This window comes from Netta rufina (assembly GCF_964035555.1).
Source record: "Netta rufina genome assembly, chromosome: 3".
In the NCBI taxonomy this organism is placed as follows: Eukaryota; Metazoa; Chordata; class Aves; order Anseriformes; family Anatidae; genus Netta; species Netta rufina.
In genome coordinates, this window is record NC_140125.1 from 68,247,704 (window position 1) to 68,273,921 (window position 26,218).

At 40.2% G+C, this 26,218-nt stretch overlaps 1 protein-coding gene across 5 annotated transcripts; it reads right to left on the reverse strand.

Moving 5' to 3' along the window:
• Positions 1 to 388: 388 nt before the first annotated feature.
• Positions 389 to 25,826, reverse strand: PNISR (PNN interacting serine and arginine rich protein). 5 transcript variants are annotated; one of them, XM_084284921.1, is made up of 13 exons: positions 25,754 to 25,826; positions 19,668 to 19,758; positions 15,988 to 16,097; positions 14,562 to 14,747; positions 11,400 to 11,623; positions 9,575 to 9,761; positions 9,106 to 9,296; positions 8,385 to 8,522; positions 7,136 to 7,235; positions 6,383 to 6,436; positions 4,898 to 5,068; positions 1,035 to 2,142; positions 389 to 802 (listed from the first exon to the last, which is right to left on the reverse strand). In XM_084284921.1, exons 3-13 carry the CDS (start codon positions 16,064 to 16,066, stop codon positions 772 to 774), a joined length of 2,469 nt encoding a protein of 822 aa, XP_084141047.1. In that variant the 5' UTR covers positions 16,067 to 16,097; positions 19,668 to 19,758; positions 25,754 to 25,826; the 3' UTR covers positions 389 to 771. The 5 variants fall into 5 exon arrangements, with proteins under 5 accessions (XP_084141047.1, XP_084141046.1, XP_084141045.1 ...); XM_084284920.1 differs by having other exon boundaries at positions 15,988 to 19,758; XM_084284919.1 differs by lacking the exon at positions 19,668 to 19,758 and having other exon boundaries at positions 25,754 to 25,820.
• Between the last annotated feature and the right edge of the window lie 392 nt (positions 25,827 to 26,218).

Here is a 26,218-nt window from a genome sequence, read left to right on the forward strand (position 1 = left end):
GTCTTGTTCCTGTAATATCCCTAAATGTCCACAAAGTTTTCTCTGAAAACTGGGTGAGGAATATAGTTCCAGAGCTCAACACTATCACACAAGATCGATCAGTTAGTTGCACACATTCCTACTGGGATTCAGTCTGTTTATGTATAGCTTGGATTACAGTGACCCATATTTTACACACAAAGCATATGTTACTTGATAGTCCAAAAAAAAAAAAAAAAAAGGATTTTAAAATCTATTACACATCTAAAGAAAAAAGATGACTCTTCTCTGTTCTTCCACACCCCCCACCCAACAGATTAATCTCATCAACTCCACAAATAACATAGTTGGACAAATTAAAATCCTTTTTCAAGTACTTTAAAAATTTGTTATACTAAAAAAGCTGCCTTTTTCTTTTTTCTTTTTTTTTTTTTTTAAGTACTTCCTACATTTTAATACAAAATACAGGTGCAAGAATTTTAAACAAAAATGAACTAAAGAGCTTTATTGACATCACAGTACATTCAATAGTAATTTTAAGAACATTACAGCTGAAAGAGAATGGCATATTTTATATTCTTATTAAGCACTACCGTTCTTGAAAAAATGTAATACAAAGAAATCCTATTAGGTATTTAATTCTGAGCAGCATTTGGAAAAAAATACACCTATTTACAGATAAAAAAAGGATTCTGGTTTCACCTACATAGCCACAATGTGCCTCTATAATGAGACAAGCCTTTTATAACTCATGGAATTTTTAAATGTCATAGCACTGGTGCCATAAATTCCTCAGCGTTTACGACGAGGAGGAGTTGCTGATCTGAAAAATAAAGGAAAAAGGGGGAAAAGTTAATTGGAAAAAAATACAAAACCCCCAAACCCACACACACGCCAGGCTTAATAATTAATAGTTTTAAAATTTTTTTCCAAAGTTACTTTTGCCTAAGAAAATTTAATAAATACCATACTTTATTAAAAAAGTTCATATGTCGTACACATGAAGACGAATAGAAAAAAAAAAAGTCAGACAAAATACTTAAAAAGTATACTACCTTGATCGTGACTTAGACTTGTGTTTGCGGCTTGCCTTCTTACCAGACCTTTGAGATTTCTCCATGGAGCATGATCGAATATGCTTCGATTTCTTAGCCTTCTTTTCTTTACTGCTTCCTGGTGATTCAGAACTACTCCTTGCACTAGATTCAGAGCCTGACCGTTTTTTGCTATCTTTGGTTATACTTTTTTTGCTGTCTTGTCTGGAATCCTGTCTGAATATTTTCACAGTTATTGAATCACTGCGAGAGAAAGTTCTTTCACTGTCTCTTTTTCTCTTTAATCTATTGTCGTCATGATTGCCAGCCTTGCTTTCTTTTTCCTCCTTTTTTGGTTTATCTTTTCTTTTTTCCTGATCCCTCTCCCTTTCTCTGTTCTTTTTTCTGTCTTTATCTACAGTTCCACCCTGCTCTTTCTTCCTCTCTTGATCTTTACCATCACTTTTATGTTTATGCCTATTTCCCGGAGGACTTCTACGCTGGTCTTCAGCTTTGCGTCTATCCCTACTTCGGCTGCGACTGGCACGGCTAGCTCGTCTGTCTCTCGAACGGCTACTACTCCTACGTCTATCCCAGCTTCTCTCTTGAGAAGGGCTCTGAATTCTTCGTCTCTCCCCTCTTTCAGCACTCCGATTTCTGCTAGATCTTCTCCTTTCTCTTATTTTTTCCCTGCTTCTACTCCTCTCTCTCCTATTTCTGTGAGAATAACTCCTGCTTCTGCTGCGCCTAACTTTATGCGAAGGCGTTCTACTGCGACTGTGCCTCTTCTTCCTTTTAGGAGAGGAAGAACGTGAAGAACTGCGACTACTACCTGAGCTAGTGCTATATGATGAACTAGATACAGTGCTGCTACTGCTACTGCTTCTGCTATTGCTGCTAGTGCTACCACTACTAGAGCTTCTTGATCTACTCCTCCCTGCCCTCTCTTTTTCTTTGCCCTCTTTTTTGGGTTCTATATCAGGGGCTATTGCATTTGGAGATCGTTTCTTTTCGTGAGCCATATCAGCTTCAATTTCTTTTGTCTCCTGTGCTGCTGAAATACTGTTTTGTTCTTTGTTGATAAATTCATTCATCTCTTTTGAAACTTTGTCAATTTGTAGCCTTTCTTCTGAAAAAGAAATACACAAAAGAAAAGTATAAGTTACTTAGAGTAATATGAAAACTTCCATACTGTTCCTTTTGCCAAAAAGATTTCCAAGCACCTTTCATCATACTTTTAATACGAGGTCTACCATTGTACTAACTACCTACCAAACAACTTGCTCTTTTATTTCTTTATTTATAAATGTAATTACAGAAAGGTTGTTCCCCTGGTCTAGCAAGAGCGCACAAACCTGACACTTTTAGAAGCGCTCAATGTCACTTCATATTTCAGTGGCTGAAGACAAAGGTCTCAAATGAATACTGTGAGCCAACAAAACTCCCAAATTCATTTACACACACATTTTTTTTTTCTCCTGCAACCATTCTACATACTTTCTTTCTCATTCTTTTAATAACCCTCTAGCTATACCTGTACTTCCTTCCTTCCAGCCCTGTTAGTGTGTGGTCCTGCAGTGAGGCATGCCTGCTTTTTTAAACAAAAAAGCCAGCTTAGGGTTTTTGCAAGGAAAGTTAGATTATTCCTAAACGCTAACTAGTGCAAGCAATTTACATTTTTCCTTATATTTTTTTAGCCCAGGAATTCCAAAGAATGAACAGCATAAAAAGGAAACTTGTAACCAATTTGCCTAAAACTCAGCTAAGGAGTAAAAACCACAGTATTTCATACAGACAGATGGAGAAGCTCTTACAAAAAAAGAGTTAACATCAGTTGAGATCGTATGTAAGCCTGGTAGTCAGCAAAGACTATAAACATGCTAAGGAGATAATTGTCGAAAAAAAAAATACATTTCCTGAAAGTAACAATAAATGTGCAGACCAGGATTTTCATATAGCAAAATAAAGAAATTCAGACTCTCAGAGCATTTTCTAGGGGGTTCTGACTTTAAAGAAGTTTCACTTATTTCTGTTCCACATGGATCCGTTGCATCACTGGCCAAGTTTACTTCCCCTTCCCATTTTTAATTGAACCCAGAAAAAAAGAACTGACATATACCATTTTTAGCCAAAATATGGCCTTCTGATGTGGGCTATCAGTTCATGAATTAACTTAGGGAATAAAACTGCATCTGGAAACCCAGAGTACTTCAAATAGAAACTTCTGCTCAAATGTAATGCAGAAAACAGTTCCATCTGGTCCCTGAGATATTAGGCAACACACGCAGAAGCCAGTTAGAAGATGCTATATTGTATACTATTGTATACTATAGATCTGTCTTTTCTAAATACCTCTATAACAGGCAGGTAACCCTGCCCTTACTGTTCTTCACTATGCTGGGCTTACAGAATCAGCTTCTTTCTCTATTCATTTGCATGGGAACAGGTTGCCCAGAGAAGCTGTGGGTGCCCCATCCCTGGAGGTGCTCAAGGCCAGGCTGGATGGGGCTTTGGGCAACCTGGGCTGGTGGGAGGTGTCCCTGCCCATGGCAGGGGGGTGAAACTGGATGGGCTTTAAGGTCCCTTCCAACCCAAACCATTCCAGGGTTCTAGATTTATGTTTCTCCAAGCAGCCCAACAGAGCTGTCCCTGAACTGGCACTTAACGTCTTGCACTAGGAAGAGGGAGGTCATAAGCCACTGCTACCCTTTTATGCAATAAATCTTCAAAAATGCAGAGAGACACAGGAATGTTAAGGAAAAAAAATGTTCAGCTAGTCCAGCCTTTTCACAGAATCACAAAATGTTACGGATTGGAAGGGACCTGGAAAGATCATCTAGACCAATCCCCCTGCTGGAGCAGGAACACCTAGATCACGTCACACTGGAACGCGTCTCTTTTATTAAGGGATTCATGTCTATTTCTAGGCCTAAAAGGATAAAATAAAAAGGACAAAATAATCCATGTAAAAATAACAAAAAAATGCTCTAATAGCATTTTTTCCTCCTCCAATTTAACTTAGATCCTGAAAAATTATGTGAACTTCTTACCATTGTATTCATCCATCCATCTAGACTGCTCTTCAGCAGTGCAAGGTGACTGTGATACCCTTTTGAGCTATAATATTGGTACAAAGGGATAAGCCTTACCTTGTAGGGAGAAGCAGAAGTAAATCACAGATTTGTTTATTAAAATCAACCCTGTCACCTTCTTGGAGGCTAAATGTGACCTTACTGGGTTCACTAATCTGTTCCCAGTATTAGGTCCAGAAACCTTGTTATAAAGATGCCGTATATGGACAGAAACCTCATCTACAGCTGAGAACAATGAGTTCTAAGAAACTGTAGTTTCCAACTGTACAGTTTGAAAGGCATACTGCATAGGTTATGTAACACAAGGGCAAGCTTTTCAGATGAAGTGAAATGTGCTTTATATGCAACTTCAAGGAATCAAGTTTATATAAAACACAGTCTGGTGCAGAGGGATGAAATCTATCCCCCAGACACAACTGAGATACTAATAGTTTATATATATAAATACCCAGACACCATTTTTTATAAAGAGATAATATTCTTTATGTGATACAATCTCCACAGGTAACATATATGTCTATATGCTGTCTGATCTTTTCAACATTGAAGTCTAGCAAATTATGGAAAACATTAAATCTTTTTTTCCTTGTTAGAAAAGAAGCAAACCCAATTTGGATCAAATAGCTCAAAAATCATTCTTTTTCATTAATGTAATTTAATTAAAGAACATTATTTCTAAATTAGACTTCGTATTTTTTGGCTTAAAATGTGATTTCTCTCCCGCAAATTTGTATATGCTAAGTAGTAACCTACATACACAGCAGCATAGTAAGAACACGTTATGTTAGTTACCTTCTAGCTGTTTTTCTAGTAATAGTTGCTGTTCTCTCTCTTTCCTCCAAAATGCTTCCTGTTTTTGCCTGATTCTGTGTCGTAGTTCCTCATCATCAGTATCAGATGATTCAGAGCCTCTGTCACTCCTCTCATCTTCACTGTCTCCTGATCCATAACCACCCAGTCCACCTGCGTGCATAAAGTCCAGTCTATCACGAGGAAAGATTAAGCTTTGTTCTTAATATTTCTGTGGGCAAAGAGGAGAGTAACATTGCCCTTCCTTCACTTCCTCTTCTGAGCAGAAGTCACTTTATTCTGGTAAGTGCCAATGTTGTTTGACTGGTGTGAACAAGGCCCCCATATCTGCATTGATGCTTACTGTCCGGTTCTACTCCTTCTGGAACAGCTCGTCTATTTTCATCAAGCAACCACTGTGATCACGATACTTTTTTCCACTGTATGGAAGGGCAAAAAAACTCCCTGTGGAGATCATAACAATGCCTTCCTTTGTATCAGCAACCGGACAGAAAAAACAGTGAAATATCTGGGATCTTTCCCGAAAGACATCTCTGAAATGACTTCAGCTTCCTCCGTAGTCCAAGGCTACAGAAATTCTGAATGCCAAATCAACTTTTCTACACTGATTTAGGAAATATTGCACTTTGACAGGTTTAGAGATGGAACAGAAATGAACTTTCTTCTCCCCCAGAGATATTAACAATTACTGGACTGATAAGAAACAGAAAGTCAATTTAAACACCTGGCACGGAGATATTTAACTTTCTTTCAGCTTGAGGTTCTTACAATCTTTACTGAGTTAGTTTTAAAACACTTGAATACTTGTGATTATAACGTTCAATCGAATTCATCAGAAATCCAAGTAACAAGCACATAAATTATCACTGACACCGCTGTAGTATGTTTTAGATGATAAAACACATGTTGGGAAAGATCTTTTGCTGCTGCGTCTCAAGCTGGAATTTCAATTTCTTTTTCCTGTGTTGACTCTGGTAATACATGATATGGGAGCCTCTGTGCTTATGTAGTTTTTCAGCAAAATAAAAATTGCGAAGATGACAACAGTTTTATTTATAAGCATTTGTATTACTGTTCTATCAGCTTTCCCTTGTTGTATGGATGGATCAAAAAAGGAGACAAACATATAACAGTATTCCTCTCTCTGAAGACTGCAGTGTGCTCCTGAAACAATCATACTTTGGAAAGTAAATTTATCTAATGGTTCTTTTTTTAAAATGTATTTTCCAAAACCAGGGCAAGATTCTCATACACTAACTCACACTGACTAGGCCTTTACTCCAAAAACCATCCCACTTATATCAGTAGGATCACCTGTGGAACAAACAGAGGTGCTGATAAAGTTACTGTAAAGTGACCCATACTCCCGGGCAATTAAAATCTAGTTTCAAAATGCAATTTCTAGAAAAGCAAGGCAAGAGTGAAACTCCCCCTTTAAGCCCTCTCAAAAATAAGGAACATACTTACCGAGTCCAGTGAGGGAAGCCAGTGCACTGGACTGTGCCAGCTGTTTTGCAGGAGCTTTGTATCACATCAACAACAGGAACAACATGTTAACACAAATAGCCACGATTTCATAGTCATGAGTCTATGGTATTGTTAAATCTACTACTATTGCTGTTCTTTGGAGGGAGAGAAGAAACATTAAAAACGCATCATCCATTTAAAACCAATTCTAGATTTTCTGACCACGAAGATTTAGAATTTAACTGCAAATCAACAGTGAAGAGAAAAAAAACAGATACTCATAAATCACTTTCCAAGTTACAGCATCTGCACATAATTTTCAAGTCTCAGTAGTTATATATTTAGATTAACTCAATTACGTTAAAAAAAACATTATGCAAGTACAAAAACATGTTAATAGTGAAAGCGAATAAATTACTATTGAGGACTCAAAGTTCATCTGTTTTCACTTCTGAACAGCTAAGAACTTGAGATATAAACAATAGCATTAAGAAACAGCTACAACTGAAGAGCCATTGACACACAGGTACCATTTTAACTAAATAAATGAATTGTATGAAAGAAATGGAACAACTGAAGTAACTCACAATACACTGCACAGGACAATAGTATATGGTTACTGGATTTGAACTGTATCAAGTTGGATGCATTATACTGAAATTCTTCTTGGGGGATAGCTATGAAGGTTAAATGCTCTAGAGACATGCAAATATAGAATATTCACAGAAGAAACTGAAAAAAGAAATGGCATACCTTTAGTTGCTTTACGGTGTACATCTTTGGCCACGTAATATATTTCTTCGTTTGTGACATCTAAAAGAATCTCCGTCAGCAGCATTTTTGTCATCACCATCTGAAAAAAACGTATATAAAATTAAACTTAAAGACCATATATATATAAAATATATTTTTATAAAATACATACAAAATTAAAGGACAAAACCTCTTGAATTAATTCTGCATTTAAATTACATCCATAAAAAAATCAATTCTTTTGATGGCTATGAAACTACTCTCCTGCATATTTTTTAATGCTTCCTTTCAGCAGACATGACTCAAAAACCTAAGTTTGAAATTATTTACATTTGACCTGCAGTCAAAAGTTGCAGAACAGCCTGTATTTTGACTGTGAACTATAACCACATGTATTATACACGGCTAGACAGAGCACTAACTGCTAATGTCAAAGATGATACAAAAAACGAATATATAATCAGAACTATGCTTAGATCGAACCTATTTGTTCTTTCAAAAATAAAAAATACATTTCTGTCTGGCATACTGTCACACTCACTCCCATCCTGCATCAGAGGTTACTGACATAGGATTTTATTAGTCTTTATTTATTATAAAAACCTGAGTTGTTAGTAGCTGGTTCTCCAAGCTGTTCAACCCAGCGACACGCTTTACAAAAAAAAACAAAACAAAACAACAAAAAAAAAAAACTGCATACACAAAGCCACAGCACAAAATTTAAATACACTCATAGAGTTTTTTTTTTCCTCCCCAGAAACCAGGGCCTTCATTAACAAGGTTTCAGTTAAACAATTAGCGTACAACTGTGATTTAAGGTATAACAGTTTAGCAGACACAATAAAACCGTCACATGTACAAGACTTAAGTTTCTAGCACGTCCTTGCAAAAAAAACATTTTTTAAATCCCCTTTTTCAGGGACGGAGGTTGAAGTATAGCTTTCAGGTGGATGTATTTAATATATAAAGTTTTTAGGAATTTGCCAAATTAAGCAGAAATACAGAATTAACAGCAGTCAATGGAAAGATTATATTCACTATATTCTTCAACTGCTGGGCTAAATATGAGTTTTTATAACCCATATGTTTATCTATGTGAGTAAGAGACATGCAGATTTAACCCTGCCTCACTGCATGATGTATCAAATACCTCTATTAACAGTATCAGGAAGAGAAAAAGTGATTTACGTTGCTATGCCCACAATATCAGCAAATAAACAATACTTGGTGAGAACTACATTATTAATACCATTTGATACTCCTTTTCTTCTTCTGTCATTTCTGGTTCACTTTGCTCCTCTTGAGGAGCCGGGGATGGACTCCTGCTGATTTTCCCAATGCTTACAGCTTCTGTGTTTTCAGCATCTTCCTCTTCCTCGTCACTGTCCTACAGGAGCATTGCACATTTCAGGGAAAAAACAAGATGTAAAGCTCATTAGCTTCTACTTATGATAATCAACTTGATTTACTTTGCACTGGAAACTGTATTACAGTTATCATAAAACCCAATTTCTTTTCTCTCCTCATAATGAACACACAGGTCCCTTTCTCCCCACACAAGTAAACAGATGCTTGCCAGTTCACTACCAGCCAGGTGCTCAGAACTGCACACAAATGAGATAACTGCTGAAGGAAATGCAACACGAGGCTACTTAAATGGGCTCAGTTTAGCAAATACTGATAGCCAAATTTGTTCAACTACTTATTTCAAAAGATCATGTATGTTTTCAATAAAACAGAAGAGCAAAAAGCACATTTTTTCATTGTTTCTTCAAATCAAGTAATATACTTCTACATCTTAGATAGACATTGACAACTTCAGAACAACAAGGGAATTTTAAGAAGCAGCAGCTTCACCTTACTTTAAGCAACAGAAACAAAGAGATAGCCAGGTATACAAAGTCTCTCTTCTGAAGGGACTAAAAAGTTAACAATTTCAGGAAATATACACCTAACAAGCATCTACTTACAAATTTGCTTTTCTGAGGTAACCGAGGGCCATCCCCTTCTTCAGCATCCTCATTTTCCTTTTTTTCTTTTTTAGACATCTGTGAACGTTGCTGCTCCATCCTCTCTTTTTCCAGTTTTTTCTGTTTCTCTCGTTCCATCTTTTCTAGGCCTTCGCGAATCCAGGCAGGCAGAGTTCTACGCTTCACAGCATCTGCATAAACAAAGTTTACAGTTCTATAAAATGAAAAACCTTCCCCAATACAGGGGGGACAAAAAAAAAAAAAAAAAGCAAGCCACAAACAAGCAAACCCTCCACCCAAATCCAAACAAGTCACACAAGTGATTGTGGTGAAAGAAACAAGCATTTACAATAGGTTTTTCTTTCCTTTTTTTTTTCTTTATAAGAAAAAAAGTCTTCACATTTTGCAATTTTTTTTAAACACAGTTCTTATGTTTTTGTTTTTTCATTAAGGAGTGGTTAACATGTACCAATCTGTGGAGGCTCCTGCTTCACAGGCATCGCAATAGGTGAACGCTGTCGGTCTCTGAACGAGGGTCTTTCCCTTCGATTTTGAGGAGGTGCAGGAGGTGCTGGTGGACCTGGCGGCCCTGGTGGTCCTGGCTGCCAATAAGGTGGATGAAATCCACCTTGAGGTGGACCAAAAGCAGCCCCATGCTGAAAGAGTAATGCAGTTTATTTTCCTTCACATTGAACACTGTACACAGCATGTGTGCAAGTCGGTCTACAGAAATCCATGCAAGTAGGAATCCACCATTTCTAGGCTACAAGGTCTCTCAATTTCCTTTCCTGTGGTCCCTATGAAACAGGTTTTCCTTAAATATTCATCGAGTAAATTTAGGTTTAAGCAGAGATACTAGTGAAACCAAATGGGCTTCAGTCTTTCACATTGTGCTAACTGTTAAGCCCTATAATCACCATCTATCTCCAGCAGCTCCTTCCCAACTTATCAACAGAGCATGCAGCTAAATGAAAAAAAAATATATTGAAAATTCCAGCTATGTTATCAGCATTTCCTCGCACCTACAAACTGAGGTCAAAAATGAAAAGTTTGAGTTTTGAGTACAAAAGAAAAAATTTTGTATTGCATACCTTCCAGTAATCACTCACAGGTGTTTTTAATATGGCTGATTAAAATATTAAGTTCACAAATATGCAAGTTTAGTACAGACCCTGGATTCTAAGCAACCTATTTACAATCCAAAAGTCACAAGTCATGAGGCATACATGAGTGGGATTCTTTGTTTTAAAAGTATTTGGCATCCACAGAAGCCTAATTAAATTGTTTAAGAGGGTGGTGTTTAGGAAGAAAGGTAGAACATCAAGTGTTTTTTGTTGCTGTTTGTTTTTAATTATATTCTGTTGACTGTTTATCTAAGTTTCTGCATTATTCTCTGCAAAACAAATTTTTTGTAGTATTTAGAAAATTTTGAGAAATTCATTTTAAGATTTGGTCTCCGAATAGTAAACATAGGAAACCATTATAAACCTAGTGTAATTGAAAATGAATGGTTCACTGCCTATCAATATAGCTGAACATGAAAACTGAGTAAGAGAGAGAAGTAGGCCAGAAGGCAGAAACAACTCTACCAGCCTGCCCTTGGGTTTGTTTATGAACAGGATGTAGACATTTCAAAAGGTATAGTTTGCCATTTACATCAAGAGTTTTGAGAGAAAAATACTGAAATTTGGAGAAAGATCCAAAAGGTCTGCATTTAGAGATTTGTGCAATGCCTCTTTCTATGACTAGTGCTCAAACCACCTACGGTTTTATTGTGCTATACAACTTGTATGCCAGAATGAAGAAAAAATTGGATGTGAATTTTTTAGAAATACCATTGTTTATTCAAAGAATCACAGTAGAGAGATATGGAAAAGATCAGTGGATCATCCAGTCTATCTCCCTGCAAATAGGAGAGTGTTCCCTATGGTACAATATCTAGTGTATTTAAGTAGGTATTTCTGACCTTTATTCCCTGTTAAAAAAAAAAAAAAAAAAAAAAACACAAAACTTCATAATGTTAGTTTATATACTAGAAAACAGTGATTCATTTTAATATTGCAGACAACAGCCATTTCTCATTACTAGTCTAGAAAAAAACATTGGCCTCAATAGAAAACTCTAAAAGTCTTCTTCTGTAAAGCATTTGGTAAAAATGTATCTTAGCAGATAACAGATTCTGTAGTTGTTTGTAGAACTGAAGAATGAAAGTCGCCGCTAGGTGATATTAGAGGAACACATCCACGGAAGGGACTCTGCACGTCTACAATATTAAAGCAACAAATATGTTTCACCTGATAGTCAAACTGGTTCACTGGCCCCATTGCAAAGTTATCGGGAGGTGCCCCAAAGTTGTGATTGTTCTGGTTAAATATATGCCTGTTGTCAGAAGCAAACTCCCCACTGTCCTGACTGTTGCTGTCTTCAGATGGAGGAACAATTTCCATTTGACCTGGGGTTGGAGCCATCCACTGCTGATCGGGAGGTGGGTGAGGGGGTTGGTGAGGCATTCCCCATTCTGTTTAGGATGCAGAATACAATTCAATAACAAGTTAATAATGTCTATATGAGTCACCCATCACTCAGTGTTCTTCTGTTTATCAGAAGGTTCCTCAAAGCAACACAGATGATAAAGATATGGCAAATCATCAGCCTACAGGCTGTACTTTACTATCTCAGTGATATAACTAAGTGAAGGAAATACATATAAGTCGTAGCTGAACTAGAACATACATTTGGGGGGGGAGGATAGGGAGAAGGATCTGTCAGTTTGTTTTAGTTAATTTCCAGTATTATTGCATCCATTACAGCACTTAGAAATCATGTCAACTGTTAGAAGAACTGTTCCTACTTCTCTACTTCTGTTATTTTAGCTTTTAAAATAATGACCTATTTTATTCCTTTGCATAATACTTTTATACTAGTTTTTTTCTAAATGTAAGTAGTTCTGTGAGCAGCAGAACCACTGAATCCTGGTTTATGCAGACATGTTTTGATAAAGGATGATTCCCTGGAGCTTCCAGTACCCAGGCACAGGGCCCAGCATAAGCTATGGCTATAAACCATCAAACTGAAGTTACAATTGGCTGAAGTTACAATTCAGAGATTTTGAGGAATTAATAGCTTGTGTGGTCATAAGCTCTGTCTTCTTAGAACATCAGTCCAAAAATCATATCCACTGTATAAATACTTACAGACACTGATTGTTACTACCTTTTAACTTTCACCAATAAAAATACTTAGCCTCTCAGGTTAAGTTGTGGCTTCCAACCCTTCAATAATTCTTTTCATTTTTCTAGTTTTTAGCATTCTTTGCATGATAATTTTTCTCTGCTGACAGTGATAGGATCTGAGGGAATGGCATGGAGCCGCAACAGGGGAGGGTCAGGCTGGGTTTTAGGAAAAGGCTTTTTGACAAGACAGTGGCCGGGCCCTGGAGCAGGCTCCCCAGGGCAGTGGTCACAGTACTGAAGAAGTGTTTGAACAATGCTCTCAGACACATGGTCTGATTTTTGTGTGGTCCTGCATGGAGCCAGGAGTTGGGCTCTGTGATCCTTGTGGGACCCTTCCAACTCAGCATGCTCTACTCTATGACTGGATGCATCATAATAGCAACGAAATAGGGGTAACAGTTTTTCTACTTGGTTACTCTTTTATTTGCATGTTCAAAGATGGCATCAACTCCTTTCACTCTCACTGTCATCCTGGAAGGCCATATTTAGCTGATTATTCAAACTTTTTTTCCAAAATCAATGTTTCTGAAGTATTCTAAGAGACAGAATCCTTTATCCTTTAAGTACAGCTTACAACAGTTATTGCTCATGTTGACTTTTGACACTACTTAAATGCCCGGTTTACATGAAATCAACTGATGTGAAAGCTTGCAAGCTGCACACAACATGTTGTTTTCACTTCTGGAACATGACACCCTTCAGAAGGAACTGCCTGCTAGTTACGCAGTTGGCTCTCATATTGCCATTTTGCCACTTTTCAGTAGCATGCAAAGAACTTTTAGATCCAGAATTGACACAGAAACTTGGAAGGACACTAGAGAAAGATAAACAGTAAATACATGAAGGACAACATTGGCTACCCACGTATACTATGATTTACTTTGTCTTCTGAGACAATTAGACACTAAGAATGACATTGACTAAATTAGGGGAAGCTGGGCCCTGCCTACATCAGCAGAGTCTTTTATCAGCATCCCAAAACACTGGGAAAACAACACATTCTCTGCATGATAGACCAAATGATAACATACAAATGTTATCATTTGGTATATCATATATTTGGTTATCAAATGATAACACGGTGGCACAGTGTTTCCCATTAACACAATGTGTTACGTTTTTCCCACTCCGGATCTAATCCTTAATGGATGCTTTCCTGTTCTGCGGGAGTATTGGGTTCCCAACATTTATAATGTAGTAAATGATGCCTTATTATCAAGGAAACGTCTTCCTCACTTATACCACTTTATGTGCAAAAATTTGCACTAAGGATTTTTTTTCACCTCACATATTAAAAAGATGGGAGAGTGACTGTTTATGTGGGCAGATAGTGGCCACAGACAAGGGGAAATGGTTTCAAACTAAAAAGAAGAGATTTAGATTAGATGTTGGGAATTTTTCACTCAGAGCGTGGTGAGGCCCTGGCACAGGCTGCCCAGAGAAGCTGTGGATGCCCCATCCCTGGAGGTGCTCAAGGCCAGGCTGGATGGGGCTTTGGGCAGCCCGGTCTGGCAGGAGGTGTCCCTGCCCATGGCAGGGGGTTCAGAACCGGATGGGCTTTAAGGTTCCTTCCAACCCAGGCCATTCTATGATTGTATGATAATTGAAAAGTTATGCATATGACAACCAGACAAATGAGACAAAAAGACAAACTAACTAAATATAGGAAAAAAAACCCACCATATTTTATGCACAGAATTTTGCTCAACTCTCTTTAAAAGATTTCAAGGCACCAGAAGCTACTATCTGCTAGTCCTCTAGGTTAACTCTTTCTACATGCCAAAATCATACCAGAAGCAGGTATTATGCTACAGGAGAGCAATGGATGTTTTGTAATTCTGGAGCAGCCTGCTGCCCGCAGTGCTGCAGTTCCTAGTGCCACGAGATAAGCAATGACACATAGACGATGTAAGAATAAGACTGGGGGGAAATAAATACAGAACTGCTATTCACACTACCTTTCTACAACATTCAAGGACAGAACAAATATTTCACATTTATATAGAGATCACCAAGCTGTGTTACAAGACCTTCGTTACCCATTTTGTGGAACACTGGCTGAAAAGCAGCAGCTGTGATGCTCAACTAATTGGCTGCTGCTACTGGTAGTATTGCATGTTGACACCTGAGAGACAGGGCACATTCACACCCAAAAATTCCTGACAAAAATAAAATTTCATTACATGGAAACAAAAAAAAAAAAGAATGGGAAGGATAGCAAACCTGGCTGCCACATTCTGTTGAAGTTGGGATCCCCCTGAAAATTATTATGGTTGTTTGGACCAGACTCTATTCCTGAAATATCCTGTCCATTTGGCATCATTCCTTGTTGTTCCACTACACTCTGTTGCCCTGAGGCTTCTCGCTGAGCAATCCATGCTTGAGCTAATGCAGCCCAGTCAATCTGGCCTAAAATAGAGGAAATTTAAAAGGTTAGTATTCAAGTTTCTCAAATCTAACACTGTTTCTCAATTACACCTCATTGCTCAAGAGAAACAGGTAATGCTTGCCTTCAGCAAGTACCACGAGCACCATTAAAACTTCTTTACAGGGTAGAGTAAAACAAACAAAACAAATGTCAAAGCGTACATACTTGCTGAAGTTGAGTTTCCCTGCACGTGTCCAAAATGCCGTAAAGCATATTATTTTAGCTTCACATTAACACTGAGTAGATAACAGTAATACACTTTTTTCCCTATAAACAAACTAATTTTGATGTCAAAAAGAACTATATATAGCCTTAAATTCTAAATTCATAGAGACTGAACTGTTCTAAGTCTCTAATATAGTTAGTAAATCACATTTTGCAATGTATGCTTTTTAAGTAATACAGGTTTTGGAATGCTATTGCATGTTAGTTCTCTTCCCCTTCTTTCTTTGCTGTCGTTCCTACCAGTAGACAAATAAATTGCACTCTCATCTGAGGACAGCATTACATCTTCTGCTCATTATCACATCAGGAAATCTCTCTAGCAAAGTTACAGGAATTTAAGTGACAGAAAATGTTAAACCAGTCAGCCTGATCACTCTGCCTGAGTACTAAATACATTCCTCTATCCTCTCTATCCATTTCTGCATTCTCTGAATACCTTTATAATTGCAGTCAGCTCACATTCAATTTAAGGTAAGTAACGCTCTGTTCTAAGTGTTTTTGATGGGAATAAAATGCAAACAACTGATCGTGATCATCACTGCCATAACCTAAACCAAGTATCATACTGATTTTCTAGTGAGTTCTTTCTGTGTACACATCTACATTAATATTTTTTGCCACAGAGGCACTGAACAAAAATGGAGATTTTCTGAAATAAAACTTCCTTATGATTTAGTTTAGATAAAGAACTGAAAGGGATACAGATTCTGTAAAAGTAAATGCAGTCTAAATGTAGATCCGAATGACTGGTAGAAGGTTAATATAATTTGTCCAGAATCCCTCAGTTTGCTGGCCTATATTAAATATTAAAGACATCAAACTTTTGAAATGAATGTATGGACTCTTTCTTCTAGTTGTTGAGAAAAGCACCATAAATGTATTATCTTGAAAGCAGACACAGAAAAGCAACTCTCAGCCATGCTCTGTAACAAAGACTCAAAAATTCAAATTACAACAGAAAAAGAATTTAATCCCCAAAGCTTTCTATATACTTACTTGGATCTTGTTGGTGCTGAAATGACTGCATCCACTGCTGTTGGTTCAAAGGCCATTGCTGCCAAGGTTGATCCCACATCTTTTAAGTCTTTATATAGTCTATATTTCAACTAAAAATAATAGTTGTATATTTAAATAGATGCCCATGAAATATCACACAACTGAAACTTACATAATTGCAGCTACATTTAAGCCTTGCAAAGCAAGCTGAAGCAATGCTGGCTTAATATTTTAAGCTGGAAGAAATGGTTCATCCTTTAGAGCAACACTTGAAAACACCACTGTAAGACTTCAGAAGACTAGTATGCTTTCTCTGCACTTGCGCGAAGAAATTAACTACTACATGGAGTTCAAGGAAAGTCACCACAGGTTTGTAAGACAAAAACATTCGTCAGTAAATGTAATTCAAAGAAAGTGAAAGTAGATAAGACATTACTTAAATGATAACCTTGCCTGTGTTGTAGAGAAAAACTGTGTACTTTCTGTACTAGTTTCATGCAAGGCCGTTAAGTGAGACAAAGGAACATCACCGAATGGTACACAGATGATTACCAGATCATTACCAACTACATGGAGAACCAAACAGGTACAAGTCAGCATCCACAGACACTTGATGTATTGTGCAGACTCATAATTCCTACATAAAATATGCCTTAAGATCACTACCTAAATGCACATTTACCACACGCTCCCCTGAGGTCATTAGAAGCACTTTTGGTGTAGTGTTGTACGCCTCCCCTGGGCTGGCAGTGCCAGCACTGGGACCTGCCAGAGCAGGAGCCGTGGCAGGGCTCCGGCCAGCGCTGCAGAAAGGGGGTGAGGTACAGCAGCTCCTACAAGTTGGGGGTGTCCATAACAGCTAACAGATTTCTTTCGGTGATATGTACCTCTGTGCACAGATAACCTGTCACATACAGGGAGCCAGAGCGTGGCCACCTGCTCTGCTCCACACAGCCCTCTTGAACACCAAGCCTGGGCACAGTTCGGGAATATTTCAGTCCAGGAACTGTTCCCAAATGCCAGTATAGATAACAACTCCTCAACAGGCTTTCCACCCAACCAATATAATCCTCATGCTGTTGAACACACAGTCCTTGTTTTCATGCTATAAAGGCATCACCCACATATGCTGTCTCTCCAAACTTGTACGAAATACAGATAATATATTCCCTCAGGTCACCAAAACAGCACCTATGACGCACAGGAGGTTCACAGCCAAGTGCAAAGCAGAAGGAAAAAACAGAGCCTGCCTGCCTCAGGGGCAGCCAGGGACACAGCCCCGACCACTCTTATTTAGCACCGTGCTGAGCGGAGCCAGCTCACAGCACACACAAAAAGTGCGACTACAGTGGATCCTGCTTGCAAAGGGATCTCGTGCCTAGCGGCTACACATTCACATAAATAACTGCATGATTGCACACGAAGAAAGCAGCGTGCTGCAAAAACACACACACAACTGCGCACAAAGTTGTGAGATGATGGGTCAAGCAGAGATGAACGCAGGTGAGTATTTTACAGACCTTTTTTAAAAATAGGTAATCTGAAAAACCCTAGGTCACCTTTGTTTTGAGACCACTTACATTCAAGCTGGTACAAAAACTGTGTGTATGGTTCATGGAAAAAAAAAAAAAAACAGTTGAAAATGCCTTCTGGGGGGAAGGAGGGGCTTTAAACAAGAGCAGATCAAGTTCAGGAACAGAGAAGAGTGTCAGGCAAATCCTGCTTTATTATTTTCCCTATCTTTCCTTGCCAAATTAAGCCCATATATGTTTTTTAACTTTTCAATGACATATTTATGATATTAATACTTTTAGTAGGTCAATACCATGTCTTTTTTTTTTTTCACTGTACACGTTTACATTTTGATCTGTATGTACCTAGGAAGTCAACTTTCTTGCACCAGTTGAGTGAAAAAAAGCCTCTAAGAAGGGAACCACCCTGCCACTTTTAAGCTAACATTTCATGCACAAAGTATGAAAAAGCGAACTAACATGCCTGAAGTAAGGTTACTCAGCATAAAGCAAGCAAAAAGAAAATAACTTTCTTCCTCCCCTCAATCCATTTTCCCCTCCAGAACCCAGACTGGTTCCATTGTCAAAATAAACTTGCTTACATAAAAACAAAGCTGTAACAATTGCGGTTCAAGATAAGCACCAGCCTTCAAAGAACCCAACAGCTTCACGGCATGTATTCAGTTTGTTTCCAGCTGTTAAATCCCACTAGCAGTAATAAAAATGTGTTTTGGTAACTCTGACATCACTTGTTTAACTAAATATGTAATTCCCTGAACAAAGTTTGCCAATATTTACTAAAATAACCTTAAAAAAAAAAAAAGTAGAAAATTAAATAGCTCTGGCAATAATGAAAAAAAATTAAAAAAAAAAACACATTTTAATACAGTTAAGAAATATTAACTTCTCTTATGAAGTGTAGAAATATGATTATTAAGAGCACCTCCAGAAATTCAACAGAACTGGAGATCTCCCAATCTTCACTTGACAGAAGGAGGTAAGATTTATTTCTGTTGGACTGGCTGTACCTCTGTCCCAAAATCTTGGGCAGACGTTTTTGATGTGTTCCAACTAAGAGAATGAGTCTGCAGTACACTTCAGTCCCTGTGAAGACACCCAGCAGTTACCTGCTTCTCCTGGACTGTGCACTGAACAGGCTGCTCAGTGTTCCCTCCTTTTTCCCTTTATGCTCAGGATTCTCACTAGGGATGAACTGAAGCACCAGTTTGGAAAGAAGAGGATGCAAAGTAACAAATTCCTCCAATCTCCTCCATATCACATGCCCTCAAGACAGCAACTTACCGTTGTGCAAGTTGCTCAAAGGAAGTAATTTGCTGTGCCAGCTGGCTTCAGCGCCAGCAGGTTTTGTGTCAGCACCCACTGCCACTTCCCCGCCGCTCTGCAACGCAGCATGGCCCAGAGCCTTCAGCTTTCCCCAAAGAGATTATTTCACCCTACTGTTGCTATTCTGGGGACAGAAATCAGGCAGGGAAGTGCAAAGCCAGACGTGAAGAGCTCATGACAGACACGGAGCCACCTCCTGTTTTGATGCACAACAATATGACCAGACAGCAACAACTCTGTGCAACTCTGCAGACCTTCAACACTGGATTAATTCAAACAATGCCAAACACAGCAGAATGATCAAAACCCAAAACAAAACTTATTTAAAACTGCTAATGTTAGTTTATGAGCTGCATTTGAAAGCTCTTGATGCTGTATTGCATTTGTACTTTCACTGTTATCCTTAAGAAATATTAATTTTCATATGTTGGCAACTCTAAGACATGCTGGCTTTCAAGTAAGCAGATTCATTACCAAATTTAGCATAAAACTTTCTCTACTAATCAAAACCACATACTACACAAATGTTCTAGCAATTGCATCACTTTCTTTATGCATCTGTGTATGTGCACACAGAAGTACTCCTACAAATATCGCAGGAAAACTGGCCAAAAAACATTTCTAATTTTCTACCCATTTCAGCTCATCTCCCCTGTGCTATTTTTCAGACAGAAATGGGAACTGGATAAGAAAGAAACAAAATCATCATCTGAAAGTGTTTATATTTAATAAATAAGATCTTTAAATATACTTACTAAAGGAAAATATAAAGCGTGTTCAAATTCTTTCAGTATTCAGAGCTAGTTGATGTATTTTAATACGTACTACTCACAGCCAGTGAAGAAAAGTGGTTTGTTCTAAGGCCTTCATCTACACAGTGCCCAGAGGCAACAGGACACATCACTGCATTTTGTTCCTGGAAGAGAAACAGACTGCCCTGCTTGGTTTCCTGCACTTTTACTGAGTTTTTACTAACTGGTACGGAGTTCACACGAAAAAGGTACTTGAAAGGATGACAAGCTTTCTCACTTACTACAGGAATTTAAAGGTAGTTTATTGCCTTCGTGAATTGTTTTCCTAAGTACGGATTTAATGACTTCAGCTTCTGTCAAGTTTCAGAGGCAAATAAACAGACTTCAGCCCTTGTTTTTAAGTTACTATAATCTAAAAGATAACTAAATCAATCTTACTTACTCACACATTCATACCATTACATGCATGTAGACTATTTGATGTTATTGTTTTACTTAAGAAGTGGTAATGGTTTGCTCACTGCTTGTGCACCTGTACTTAGAAGAGTGTAACTTGACCTTTTCCAGAGAAGCTCAGCATTGTCCCATGCATCACTCTTACATTTCCCTTTGCTAGCGATGCTATTTTAAAGAGTTCAAAAGAAAAAAAAACAGTATCCATGCAGACTGAGATGTCTTCACTTAATGAAAACAGACGTGAGAGCTAACAAAATGACACATTTAAACATGAGTGCCACAAACCACAAAGGGCACAAACTACACATAGATGAGCTCGTAAAACATAGCTAAGAAAACACAACCTGTTCTCAGTAATTTTACTTTTACAGCAAGATATTAATCCATAATATTGAGAGAAAACAAACAAACAAAAAAGTCTCCCCTCAACCAAGTCAATAGCTTAAAGGCTTGAAATAGCTGAACACCCTCGTACATGTGTGTGACAAGAAGCAAACATTATTTTCATGACACAATTCAAGTAGCAATAATGAAGGGATGGAAAAGAGAGAATAAACATCCTCTCCAACCTAACTGCAGTTTGCACTGCCCTAACTAACTTGGGATCCTGCCACACTGATAACAAATGAATGTTAATTTCTTCCAGGCTTCCCCAGTCAGCATTACCTGAAAGAAAGACTTCACCTAACAGCAGCGGACAGATCTAAGCCTGCTTCCCCCCAGTGATACCAGGCCACACACAGCAGAGCACCCAAATTGCACTGAAACAAGCTTTATTTTCTGCCAAAAAGGGAGAAGATGATTGGTAGACTTTACTGGCTAGAATATACCAAATTCAGCCATTAGCAAGACTCTGCCTTACTAACTGAGGGGGTGCATCAAATTGGAAGCCATTAAGACACCCTGGTTCCAGTGCCACCAGCGCAAACAAGTTTTGAAAGAGAAGCAGGTTCAAAGAATGGACTGATTTTACAGATCCCTCCTTGCAAAGGGAAGTACTGACCTCCCTCATGATGATGAATTAAGGCTCCTTTACTTAGCTGTTCTACCCTCCAATTTCATTGAATATAGCCCTTCTGCTTTTGGCCTCTCCAGAAGCATGAATAAACAAAAGGACATTTATTGATGCTCCAAGAACCGTTCCCTGATGTCAGATCACAGAACAGGAACCTGAATCTATTAAAAATCTGTTTACCAATGAAGAAACAGAAGCCAATTCAGGATTATTTTTGCTTTACACAGGAACAATCACATGACAAAAAAGAACCCTGTCAGTTTGCATTTAATTTCAGTCACAAGTACTTAACAGATTATAGGAAATTAATGTAATGCCTCAAAATTTTGATAAAGCCTTTAAAAGCAGACTTGCTCCAAAATATGTTCTGTTGCATGCTTAAAAAAAATCATCCATTTTCTAGGACTGGAACTTTATTCAAAGCCTGAGCCTTCTGAATGAAGTTTTACTATACCAAATTACTAGCACTAAAACGTGCCACCTTTAAGAGGACTGCTGGTCAAAGCTCCTCTTCTAGGAAGGAAAGCTGGTGTGGGGGCATACCCAGGACTTACCTCAATGCCCAGCAGACAGTAAATTCTGAGGGTAACAGCACCCAGACAAATTTGAGGCTGGGGTCAAATTCTCTATTACACTTCAGGATATTACCCAACAAAAGCTAGGTTAAGACAGAGGAAGAAGAGCTATTTTAAAAGGTACCTTCCCACTCCTCTCCTTGACTATGATGTGAATCTCAGCAACAGACTATACCTACACAGTAACCTGTCCTTTTAGGAAAAATATCATCTTCTTCAGCTTGCCTCTTTGTCCACAAATAAAGTATTTTCCGCTATAGTTGTATGATGTGTCCCAACACACCACACACACCAAGAAGTATACAAATAGAAGCTACTTACCAGCGGACAGAGCTTTTAGTGGCAATTCTTATGCTCACTTTAAACTCTGGGAGACTTCTCCCCAGCACCTGCCCCCAAATTACCCCACTTGAGGCAGATACAGACTTGCTCACCAACAGCAATGCCGCCCTGCCACATGCAGCACAGGTTTCCCAGCAGCACAGTGCTTGGTGAAGGCCCCAGGGGTGTTCCAGGTAGCTGCCCGTGGACGTCAAGGATGGGGCTGTGTTTTAAACAAGGCCACCAGAAGAACTTGAACTAGACTCACTCAGATTCCTTGGACATCTCTCTGCCTTGGCAGCTTCACAGAAGCTGTCATCCAGTTCAAGAGCACTTGTGCACAGTTAACCGTGCTTGGACCACTCAGCAACAGAGAGGAGCAGTTTTGGGGAGTGAGGCTCAGTCCCATGAATGTAGGAAGATAAAGCAACACCACGACGACAAGTGGGCTATCTCCACTACATACTTTATGACACTGCATACAGCAGAACTGAGAAGTGGCAAGCAATTTTCCCTGGAGTGATATGGAAGACCTGCCCATAAACAAAATTTAATAGAGATAATGGAGATGAGAAGCACATAGGCTTACGAAGTCAGCTGCACTCCAGAAGAGCATCAGGAAGAAAACCACATCTATGTGATGAGTACATCTAGCAGGCTTTCTTGCTCCTCCCAAGAACCTCCCGTCACTGGGAAAATATGTTCCTCTCCCATGAGCATTACACAGCACCCAAACTCCACAGAACACCTTATACAGCAGCAGCTTCTGCAGGAAAAGAGATCTGGAGATCCTTAACGGCATGTCCCAGGACATTCCTGGAAGTGAAGTATCTTGGCAGAGAAAAACAGATATTCTTAGGAATTAAACATTGTATTTGTTAAAAGCAAGATCAAAAGGAATGCACCAAACTACCTCAACTCCAAGAAATCAGGAGACAGCCTAGGATTCACGCTGTCCTAGGAGGAACATGGCAGAAGCATCTTCACGAGCTGAAGAGATCAAGGTCAGGAATTCCTACAGCGGACACTAACATCAGTTGACCATATAACCAGCACACTGACAGCCTGGTTTACTCAGCCCTGTAGACAGGCAGACTGAAGGCGGGTGGTTTTGGAACCTACGGAACCACAGCCAACAATCAAGCGCTTTCTGATGCAAAAGAGGGGCTGCTGCACCACCTTTCTGATAAATGTTACTCACCACCCCTGAAGGACAGGGATGGGAGATGGCCTGACGAGTTTTACTTGCAGCCTGAGCTCTAATATGTAGCTGCAGAAGTTCTCCTGGTGACTAAAGATCTGGTCCTACAGGCCTTCCAAAGAGGTGCTGCATTTTAGCATAGAAGAATGCAGTGCCTTAATAAGCAGAGAAGCTGAAACTGCAGGCTGCAATGCATACTTTGAGAACCCTCCACACAACTACTGCCTTTGGGCACTGGGTTAAGAGATGACACATGCTCCTTCTGATACTCCACTCATCGGTCAGGTATCTAGGTAAAAAAAATCATATTCCATCTCCCATACAGCCTTAAGCTCTGGAGAAGAACCTAAAGGAAAACAAGGACCTCTTGTCAACAGCCCGATGTCCTAATCTTCTGTGCAAGCGCCTTGTTCCAACAGAAAGTCTTTTGCTTTCATTCAAGGTAGTTGATATCGACTCTGGGAAAAATATTTCGCCCTTCTTTGTGCTGTGCTATTGCTTCCTTAGGGTCATGATAACACCTATCACCTGAAGAAAAACACACTTATTTTCTTCAAATAAAATGGAAGCAAGTATTTGCTACTACGTTACAGAACCGCTGGTTAGAAAATGAAACATTTATGGGGCAAGTTAAGATTGCAATTATGAAGGAAAAAAGTTAAAAATAAGTATCTTCAGTGTTACTCTGTTTCACCCAGTCCCCTTTTGGTTGGCCAAAGGCATCGCCTTAAGCTGTTGCAAGTATTTAATGCCTAGATACTATACAGCTTTTCTCTTCCTGAGAACCAGAAACTACACCAAGCTGCCTGCTGGGATTTGTTAGCAAGATGTCTAGTCCAAAAAAAAAAAAAAAAAAAAAAAAAGTGTTAAGTTCTCCTAGCCTATTTGCAGTTGCATATCACTAGAATGCTGGAAGTCAATTACATTTCCCCACTCCAGTTCTAACGTAGGAACTGCTCTTTCTCAAACTGAAGACCAGAGGCTTTCCAAATATGTAGCCAGGATCCAAGATACAGAAACATAAAAGGAACTGAAGAAACCAGCTCGTTTGGTACCCACAAAGTTTTCCAGAACCTATTTCATGGGTCAGCATGTCCGACTAATATTTACAGCTCTACTAAAATGAAGTCGGCTGAACAAAAGCCAAACTGAAAAAAAAAAAAAAAAAATACTACAAGAACTCCTACAGTGAGTCATTCAAGCAGCATAGCCTCCAAGTTACGTTATTTTAAACTTAAATCCACATATCCGCTGAGCTGAAGCCAATCCCTTTAAACAAACAAAAGGACCAGAAATTGGCAACCCAGGTATCATTTACTGGGTTTTTTGCATTTTGGAGACATAAGGACTAACACATGCTTGATTATCACAAGCTCTAAAAACACTGTTAAAACATTGCTACAGAAACACCAAAGCAACTTAAGCAGTGAGTCATAACTCTGTTGGGCTTGGAAAAAAGTCTGATCTGATTATTTTTTGCACGTATCATTCCACTAGAAGACCTGATGTTACATTTGCAGTTTGCCATGTAACAGCGCTTTTTCCCTGCTGTCCATCTGCAACTTCCTCCTATACGAACACGTTCTGTATGAAACGCAAACAGCACCAATAACTAATTAACAAAATCAGAAAAAGCAATACCTAAATAAACAAAGAGCTATTCCTTACTGTTCGTGAGCAGATTTTACCCCTTGCGACAAATGCAGCTATCACTTAAGGAAACAGACGAGCTAGTGACCTGGCGAGGACAACAGCCACAGGCACAAACAGGAACAGAGGAAGTTCCACCTGAACACATCTCCATTGTGAGGGTGTCAGGGCACAGAACAGGCTGCCCAGGGAGACTGTGGATTTTCCTTCTCTGGAGATACTCAAAACCCACCTGGATGCATGCAATCTGTTCTGGGCATCCCTGCAGGGGGCTGGGCCAGATGATCTCCCGAGGCCCCTTCCAACCTCAGCCCCTCAGTGACTGAAGTAAGAAAAATAAGTAAGCAATAAAGCCTACCCACAGATATGCTGCCTAGGATTATTTGTTGCCAAAGGCAGATTTGTGATCCTCAGCTACCTCAGACACGAAAAGCAGACGCTGGGCGCTCCTGTCCCCATAAAACCTTTGCACAATCCCGTGCCTACCTGAAAACCAAACACGGAAAGCCCTCCTGTCGCTGCAGGTGAGCTGCCCGCGCTACACTCGTGGCCTCCTGAGCTCCGCAAAACCCTCGCAGGGCCCCGAGCCTCCTGCTTCAGGAGCGGCGCTGACAGCGGGCCGGCACCCGCCACAAAGGCCCTGCCCTGCCACGGGCGGCCCCACACCGCCCGCCCGGCGAGCCCTGCTCCAGAAACCCGCCGGCCGGGGCAGCTCAGCCCTCGCCCCTCACCCCTCGCCCCTCACCAGGGCCCACCCGGGTGCCGGCCCCTCGCGCCCCCCGCCCCGCTCCGCTCCGCTCCCCTCACACACCCCCGGCCCCGGGCACGGCCGGGCCCTGCTCGGGCCTCACGGCGCGGGGCTCCCGCGGGCGGCAGGAGGAGGCGGAGGGGGCCCGGCCGGGCCCGTGCGGCCCCCGGAGCGCGGCCGCCCCGCTACTTACGCTGCCCCCCGCCTCCCGCCGCCGCCGTGGCCCCGCGGCCGCCCCTCCGCCCGCCGCTCGGCTCGGCTCGGCGAACAAGACAATATGGCGCCCGCCGCCGCTCACCCGGAAGCAGAGCTCGTCACGGCGCTGACCCGCGCCGGCGCCGCCCGCCTCCATCTTTACTGAGGGCCGCGCGTCCCGCCGCTGCATACACGCGCACACACACAGAGGGACGGGTGCAGGCACCCTCCCTGGGCGCCGCCATCTTTACTGAGGGCAGCCCGCCCCCCTCGTTTCGCGTTCTCGGGGGCTGCCCCCATGGGAGGGGGGCTGTGGGGTCGCCCCTGGGGCTCGGCCCCCGTGTCCACAGAATCACAGGAACATTAAAGCTGGGAAACACCTCCCAAATCACCTGGCCCAACCGCCCCCCTACCCCCTGTCACCCCCTGAACCACGCTGGGTCTCCCCACGGGGAATTTGGGG

Bases quoted from the DNA above. Each gene is read 5' to 3' on its own strand.
- PNISR (XM_084284921.1), bottom strand. From the start codon at position 16,066: ATGTGGGATCAACCTTGGCAGCAATGGCCTTTGAACCAACAGCAGTGG. The intron at 7,236-8,384 runs GTATTAATAATG...CGTTTTTTTCAG, and splicing joins AAGAAAAGGAGTATCAAATG to ATGGTGATGACAAAAATGCT. The intron at 5,069-6,382 runs GTAAGTATGTTC...TTATGCACGCAG, and splicing joins GGCTTCCCTCACTGGACTCG to GTGGACTGGGTGGTTATGGA.